General features: G+C 41.2%; 1 protein-coding gene across 1 annotated transcript in view; it reads right to left on the bottom strand.

Moving 5' to 3' along the window:
• Positions 1–4,414: 4,414 nt before the first annotated feature.
• Positions 4,415–9,034, bottom strand: part of LOC138047226 (peroxidasin-like) — a 24,020-nt gene continuing 19,400 nt past the window's right edge. The window contains 4 exon segments of the mRNA XM_068893978.1: positions 4,415–4,805; positions 5,530–5,664; positions 7,868–8,184; positions 8,759–8,967. Coding sequence (XP_068750079.1) covers positions 4,743–4,805; positions 5,530–5,664; positions 7,868–8,184; positions 8,759–8,967 — 724 coding nt within the window. The 3' untranslated portion in view covers positions 4,415–4,742.

The raw sequence follows: 9,034 nt of genomic DNA, 5'->3' as shown, positions 1-9,034 counted from the left end.
CGGAAAAAAACTGTTTTGTCCCGGTTTTGTCGCTTTTGTTCGGTCGTTTCGGATCGAGGGATTTGAAAGCGCGCGGAATTTCTGGCTGGGAAATAAATTTCATCAGCTGGCTGGGAAACCAACCAATTTTATCTAGCTGGCTGGGAAATTTCTTGTGTGTCTTGCTGGGAAAAAGGAACAGATAATATTTTCCCAGCAACAATGAAAAACACCTGAAAATGCCTTAATAACATTTATTTTCATTAACTGGGGTATAATAAACCATTTTACAACAAATTGGTCGTTGGGTGCCCCTGTAACGTACAGGTTATGCAATAAGTGACATTTGCGGAGGTACATGTGAAAGGATCGGTGATCTTCCCGATATTTTGCTAGTATTAAGAGTGAAAGGTAAGTTTTGAATCGTGAGCGCGCGCATTTGAAAGTGCCGGGTAGACTTTCAATAGTCCTGCGTCTCATGTAGATGGCGCGCGGGGCGAAGGACAACCTCTCGTGACTTCGTCGCTCGGTCATCCGCTTCGCGTCCGAATAATCACACTTCGCTCGCCAGAACCCTGGGATTCTCGTGGGGTCGACTTGTGGCAAGTCCAAGTGCCGGGTTGCTCGTTAGTTTTGAGTGCGCTTCTAACTAAAAGGTTGTCTACGTTTTTGTCGCGTTTGTATGAAATGAGTGGAGGTTGCGAAAAGATTCTACCAGTCTCAGGATCACTAAGGAGCAATTTAAAGTTATTAAAAATGATACTTTTGACTGAGGATGGAAAGTGAGGGTGAATGGAATTCTGTCATTCTTATCTTTTTGTGACCTTTGTAGTGCTGACTGTCGATCAAATTGTTTGGTGCGATGATGGCCCGCTTTGACCACAGAGACAGGATAGCCACGTTTTTCGAAGAACTGGCACATCTCCTCTATTTGCTGGAAAAATCGGAGTCCTCACTACATACACGTCAAAGTCTCAGAAATTGAGAATAAGGAATGGAGTTCTTGACATGTTATGGACGTAACGATGAATACAACAAATAACTGTGCGAAACCGTAGGTTTGTAGTGCACAGTGGTACATAAACCGTTGCCACTGATAGAAACTTTGCTATCTAGGAAAGCCAATCGGAAGTTTCCGAAATTTTCCAGGTATATTTAAGAGCCGGATGAAAGGAATTAACGGAGTTTATAAATTGATCGAGTTCTTCTCTGCTGGATTTTTGTCGAGAAAAAAAGCATGGTGGCGTTGAGTTCTGTGCCTGACCCGTCATGATCACCTTGCATTTATTAGCACCACGAGCAATGGGTCGGCTACTTTGTTTCGGACCAATCAGAGGTGTTGTGGTCATTAGGACAAACCTGATTGGTTTATTACGCGGCGGGACTTGTATTCTGAATTTAGATAATACCCGGTAAACCGATGGGACATGGCCAAATAAGAGAAATCGACTCTTTAAGGATATGAACATCTGACTAGGTATAATGTAGGGTAGGGTCGTACCTCTTGCTGAACACTATATTTCATTGGCTGTATAGTGTCGTACTTCCTATTGTTTTCTGCGCTAAATCCATTGTTATCTTTTGTTCGTTCTATTGTTCTTTTGGCCAATACTGAAGCCCGTTCAATGAGGTACGATACCACCCAAAATATAAGTGCTGACAAATAAAGACAAAGAAACATTCTAATTACAAAATAAACTTTTTAAGAGTTAAGTTTTCAGTGTATCTCTGATATAGTACGCGCGCTGTGATTGGTCAAGTTAGTGGGCTGTAGTCCATCTATGGAAGTACGACTGGCTATTTACAGTGCGACTCGCCGTACCGTGGCCACCTAACAAAGTTTTTTTACAAATTGTCCGCCAATCAGGATGTGTGAATTTTTGATTGACAGTCACGCCTCCTTGCAAAGTTCGCACAGTTGTAAGTTAAACACCGTAGCATGGGTTGTTGAGTTTTCGTATTTACAAGTAAATGTCAAATGTGAAAGTTTGTTGGGTGGCCACGGTAAGGCGCGTTACACTGTGAAAGCTAGGTTCTTTTGCTTGCGTTAAAGGTCTTACCCTTTTTATTTTCTGGAGCCGTACCCGGTGTCATTTTCGTCTCTTCGTTTTGTCCGCTTGCTATACGACCCTTGAACTCGGTTAGTAAGGTGTACATATCGTACCAGAGGTGGTTATTGGTCATCACGGTGGTAGAAAAAAAATGAAACGTATAATCGTTTGTCTCACTATGTAGTCACTAGAGGGACTAGCAGAAAGCAGTCGAAACATCGCGACTCTACAACGCAAGCGACTACATCATGATACAAACGATTACACTGTTACGTTTGATTATTTAACACGCACATATTTCAAACACGACAGCAAATTGTAAGAAAACTAACGGCCTAAGGCCTGGCAAATTTGGAACGAACAAAAAGGCTTTATATATATACTGGCCTTGAGAACCTATCACAGAATTTATGACATTTGCGCTTTTTCGTATCACGTGACATCATCACAGCTACCACTAGAACTTAGCAATCGATTCTGAATCTGTCAAAAAGAAAAAGTTTTTGTTAACACGACACAAAGTTATACCTTGACGTGTTTAGAGCAGTATCAACTCAAACATCGATGATATGGAGGAAGCAATGGAATTATTATTCTACCTAAATGTTTGTTTTGTTGATAAAACGGATTTTTACCCCGCTTACATTAAACGGGCTTTGTTGCGCACAATTTAGCCAAATTCAGGGACTGGCAACTGGTAACTGGCAACAAAATCAAGCGAAACGTAAAAATAACAACTTAAAACATAATTGAAGGAAGTTTTGAATAAAACAGCAAATACAAAAGGAATTAGACACATGGATGGCCAAAACTGAAGAAGATTGAAATGGATTGCAATTGGGGCTTTTGAAAACTGCTGAGAGGGTCTTAATGGGGGGAGGTGGGAGGTAGCTTTAACTGCTAACGGTTGTCTTTTTTCCGTCACGGATAAACAAAGAAACTCACAATTCTTTTATAATACTCATATTTCACATGGATACTAGCGGCACAAAACTGCTAAAACCATGCAACGAGCAAATCGTATCGATTCCAGACAGTTTGAACAATTTTATGATCAGCCTTGTTCCCAGGATCTCTCTTCTCTCCTTCCTTGGAGCGAGAGAGTGTGGGAGAGAGAAAAGCAAGAAGAGCGACCCTGGGAACGGAAAGCAAGGGAGTTAAAACGGTATCGGGTGCTCTGAAGTTTCTCAAGACTCTAAATATTTAGCTCTTATTAACCACGCAGGAGGTCTGTATGGAAGAATCTTGAGCGAGGTCGTAAGTACAGACCGAACGCAGTGAGGTCTGTACACACGACCGAGATCAAGATTCTCCCATACAGACTGACTAAGCTCGGTTAATAAGAGCTAAATATTTAGAGTCTTTTGCTTGCGAACGGCGATGAGTGGCGATGAGCTGAACTTAGTTCTGTCAAAGTTTGCTCGTTATCCTCTCTTTTGTCATCATGCTGTTTGGCACTTCCATAAATAAATATTGGTAGAAGAAAATACTCAATATTCTTGCGTTTTAGTTTGCATCTTTTCACCGCAAAACATTACCGGTCTAGATGCCGGTCTAGATGGGAAAATCTAGACCGCGGTCAATATCGATTTCAGCCAATCAAATTCGTGAACTTGATAGTTCCCAGACCTTGTGAGATAGAACCATATAATATTTCAAAATACTACCAATCCCACTTTTCGTAATTAAAAAATCACGCTAAATGCTCTTAATTTTTATCACGGCTATCGGTTATCTTTTGGTCATTTTCAAGTTTAACGGTCAACATTTTTCAACGTTTCACTGCTCACGGTTAACCCCATTGAGCCCCTCTGTTACAGTTTTTCAACGTTTAACTCTGTTGTTTGTAACTTACATTTTGTGTGCTTGACCAAAGCATTGAAACTTTGCTTGGCTTGATGCTTTGACTTGTGTTGTTTAAAAGTATTTTCTTGGTTTATGTTAAGTTGCATAGCTATTAGCAGGGGAGGAGGGGGGTTGGTGGGGGGTGGGGGTGTAATTAGTAACACTTCACAAAATCAACTCCACTGCCGTGATAGCTCCATTAACGTTCTATTTCTTTTTGATCGAGAAGAACTCAGTGGAGACAGCGAATAAGTGAGACATGGAACACAAGTGTTCTGGAGTGAAAAGAGGTTCCAACAACAGTCACGGACAATAGAGAACCTTCCAGAGACAGGACTCAAAATAGTTGAGGAATGACGTTGTTGTCCAAGAATAGCCGTTTTTGTGAAATCGGGTCACTCTCTCCACACCTTAATCATGGGACTTTTCGTCATATAGTAAATAAAATTAGACATCACTGACACAACTTGTCAACTACTGACAACGTAGAGTAGTCAAATGAAATACAAAAAGTAAAGCTAAGAGGCAGTCTTCGGTTTATCTGGAAACCAACAAGGGAGAGACATTATCTTTTTCTGCGCTCTGTTTTTCATTTTACAAACAGGGGCCGCGAATTACCTTTGAAAGTTGTGGGGAAGGGGGGGGGGGGGAGGGGGGCTAGGTTTTGGTATGGATCATGGAAGTATGAGGAAGTATAGGTGTAGGAGAAAACAACACCGTGGGAAAAAAGTGGGGGGAGGCTATACTATAGCGCCCTTAGCTCCTCCCTCACCGCGGCCCCCTGACTCTTTCATTTTCTTGCTGTAATTTAGAGAAACAAAAAGTGGGTTTTCAGGCCGACCTAAGTAGCAAAGAGACTCGTTATGATTACTGTTCCTCTTGTGATTCGTAGCTACACTTTCCTGTCTGTACACACCGAATTTGTCCTTTCTGCAAAACAATGAAAGGGCGGAGTATTTTTAACTCTTTTAACACTTAGAGAAGAAGTATTCACTCTGGACAATTCTCTTTCAAGTGCAATTGCACAAACTGAAGAAGTTTTTCTATATAGTGCACACCACTATATAAGCACCAGAGGAATAAATCATGGTCCTTTCTCATCACGCCTTTAGGCACATAAGGCCATCACGCTCTCCGATCAACACCCTCTATTCTGTGCGACCGCCTTGGCCATGTTTGCGCTCTTCCACTTCCACCCTGCCTGATTTCTCTTCATGTGCGCACACCTTCTTTAACTGGTCTTCGGCTTATCTCCCCTTCCCCCCCCCCCCCCCCTCCCATCCCGCACTTCGACTCTACTGGTGTCCGCCCCAATTTTTCCCGAGAACATTCCCTAAGCAATTTCACCTTCTCCTTCGTACTTTGCAGCTTAAGTCATTCATCTCTGCCATCTCAACCCTCCTTTTTGTCACCCTTTGTTGAAAATAATATGTGTACCTCTATTTTTCCCTACGTTTCTAAGTACAATGATGTTTTTGTTGCGTTGTACAATGCTTATTGACGTCATAATTCATCATCATCGCCGATGTCGTGGTCATGACCAATGACGTCATGTTTCATGAAGAAACTTAAATGTACCCCTCCCAAATTTGATTTCTGATAGAAATTTTTTCAACTCAAAAGTAAGAAGTGTGAAAGATATTACAATTCTTACCGCAGTGCACTGACAATCGGTACAATAATTTTGTTTCCACGAGTCGCCTTCATAACGGAGGCTGCCTTGAACAACACCACACGATTTCCTGCTTCTTTCTCCTTTTTTCGCCGACTTTTCTTTCATCTTATCTACCTGAAGAGAATTCAACCCGCGACAGAATGAAAAACTTAGGAATTATACTTCGGTTCAAACACTATACTCTGTTTTACATATTCCTTTTCCTTTTATACCGGATACTGTCATTTTGAGTTCGTCTCGCTTTCGCTTTGATATCTCATTAGGGAGTTTAGGCACTCCAAAATATGATTTAGCGCTGTCGCGAGTATTCCATCTCGTTCACCTTGTACAATAGAGTGTTTTCACTTGACGTCACGGTAGCCCTGTTGAGGAACGGCGGTCATGTTGATGTCCCCAACTTATCCCCCGGGAATTGAGCTCTATTATCATGCAAACGTTTTCTTTTGTTTCAGTGTAAAAAAAAATGTTACTGATCACGTAAGTGAAAACACTCTATACGGACGAACTATCCTGTAACTGGATGGGTACGAACGGTTTAGAAGATGAACTTGTCACCGTTGTATTGCTCGCGTGGTCGTTAAAACCTTAAATTGGTTATTTCATGTTGTTGTTTTGCTAAGTGCGGCAAAGAAATGTAGGAAAGGAAAGGAAAAGGAAAAGGAAAGGAAAGGAAAGGAAAGGAAAGGAACTTTATTTAAGTGTCTAGTAGATTTAGCGCTGGAGCACTAATTGGGGACACCGTAAAGTGAAATTAACAAATAACACAACAAGTCAAATATTGAAATGCATGCCGCATGTGCCGCACGATTCTTTTTCCTCTTTCAACCAATGATATTCTTGCTTTGTAGCGTTGACGTTGCCGTAGCCGTCGTCGTTGTATAAACTTCCTATTAGGGTCGCGTACGTGAGGCATGCGCGTGGACGTGCTAAATGCAAGTTTCCTTTCAAAGGTAATCTTTACACTTTTGCCTGGGGTACTCACTTTGCCAACATTACAGTTTGTGCGCATTGGATAATGTAGATAACGTGGCAATTATGTCTCCCATATGGTACATAATGATCATGCGCATTTGATAAAGCCGTGATAAAAGGACAGGATGGCAGACGGGTTTCTTGTCTAACTCTTAATAATTGCTTGAGGTTTCTTTTAAAACGTGTTTTCATTGCCAAGAAGATCATTATTATAACACAAGACGGAAATTGAACGCAATTACGTGCCTCTGAATGAGTTGATAAACGGTGATAAACGAAGGAATTTTGGCAGACGTGTAGAAAAGGTAATTTTTAGTTGTTTATTTTGTTCTTTCCATTTTTGTCGTTTTTATTTCATTCTTCGGCTTCCATCTCAAGGAATTGAATTGTTTGTCTGTTGTTGGGATTGTAACGAAAAGGCCCTTAAATTCCTATTTTAGTGGACCAAACCTTGTATGTAATGGGAGCTAACGCGGGGGAATCTTTTCAAATGCAAATACTTTTTAATACATTCCCTCGCATTAGCTTCCATTGCAAGCTAGTTCCAGTCCAACACTGAGAATTCGAATATGGTCTATTGAGGGACCAAAGACGGATTTTTCACGCGTTGCTAAGGAAGTGAAATGTTACTTCCGGTAACTGACGTCATCATATGGTGAGCTGGCCAGAAAACTCACTCACAAGCACAGATCACTGCACAAACTGTTGTTTGCATGGAACGTTTTTCCTAACCCTTCCTTGTGCTCGCTTTCAGATCAACTGCGCATGCGTAAACGAACTGACTTCCGGTTTGAGAACAAGCTAAATTTCCTGCGGCCTTTAAATTGAATGAATTTTTTTTATATGGCTCGTTTCACCCCCAAATACAGAAGATAGATCATTTTTGAAAATGCTATGGGTATTTCAGTATCGTTTATCGCTTTAAAAAGAACATTTGGCTTGAACCACTGATTAATACCCAAATTGTGTAGCACGTAGTCAGGGGCAAATTTAGAGTTTTCTTTTATTGGTCACGTGACCATAGGCGTGGCATGATGACGTCATGTTTAGGGTCATTGGTTTACAAAAGCTGGAAATTGAGCAAAATAATGCCAAACTCTCTCAAATTACTTTACCATTACATCGTTAGCGACGCACCCCAAAAAACACCTCAGTAGGCCCTTAAGGTGATTCATAATGGGAATTCGAAAACACTCGCGATAGAGAAGGTTGTCACCTCACGTGTTGCCCTTTTAACCACGCGCGCTTTTAACCCACCACATTTGCTGAATACGCAAAGCCCGTCCAAACTCGAATGTCATTGCCATTCTAATTGTTAAATTTCTAAGAGATTAATTACACTTGCCTGTTTTTCAAGATCACTGAAAGCTTGCCCCAGACTCGTTATTTTCGCAGCCATGTCTGCAATTGTGCGTTCAAGGGATTCGACTCTTTTTTCTAAACTAGACTCATTCTTTGATGGAACGTTAACTGTCACTTCACTTTTTCCTTCCAAAGGTGATATAACAGTCTCATTTTTTTCTTGCAAGCCAATACTTTTTGATGCTTCGCGGCTGGACTCTACCGCTTCGGATTTATGTGGCTCATTGACTTTGCGTCGAAGGTGAGGGTTCTCAAGGTGGTTGCTAAAGGTAGGAGTTCTATCATCCACAGAGCAGTGAGCTGACAATACAAAAACCAAATAAGTGAAGATATTAGATTATAAATTATACATCACAAATTAGATTAAGTTGCCACGGAGGAGTAAATCCAGTCACTACTTGGAAAAGTCTTGTCTGCTCGAAAAACAACAAGAGGGAGGAATACGCGAATATTTCTTATCTTCATCGAATCTTAGTTATAAAGAATTCACTACCGTTTTTAGTGGGAACAGCTTCTAGAAGGATTCAAGGGGGGTGGTTTCTAGAAAAGTGATTCATTATTCGTGATTTTTAATACTTATTGAGGGGATCTGTCTGAGTATGGGATCTGCGACTCTTTTACAGACCTTCAGTATGGCACTTTTTAGCGTATTCTTGATCAATGTGTCTGCTATTAAATCAGAACAAATAAATAAATCACTTAACGCGAACAGCTCAGGTATGGCTTGTATTGTTTGGGGGCACTGTCAGCTAAAAAGACCTTTTAAGCCCTTTGTACACCCAATAATTTCAGTGTCCCCTTATGTGAAAAGTTGTGATGGAGCCAACAGGTTTTCCGGTTCATACAGAGTGCTTTTAACTTATCTTATACGAACCCGCTTCACAGTACTTCCACATGCGCAGATCCATGCGAGGGATAGAAGAGCACTTGACATATCCAGTGGGGTAGGTCGCGCGGAGAAAAACGTCGGGTTGAATACGATCGATGCTGTCTCCATTGTCACATATGACGCGGGCCAATGACGTTTGCTTAATCTGTGTCAGTTGAGAGTGATCAAAGGTAGTTGGACTCTCATACCAAAACCTGATGGGAAGAGGTGATATTAATCAGTCTTTTCATTTGTGTTACGAGAGGCTCACTGTCATGGAGT

Source organism: Montipora capricornis, chromosome 4, assembly GCF_036669925.1.
Source record: "Montipora capricornis isolate CH-2021 chromosome 4, ASM3666992v2, whole genome shotgun sequence".
Taxonomy (NCBI): Eukaryota; Metazoa; Cnidaria; class Anthozoa; order Scleractinia; family Acroporidae; genus Montipora; species Montipora capricornis.
This window is presented reverse-complemented; position numbering and strand designations above follow the sequence as displayed.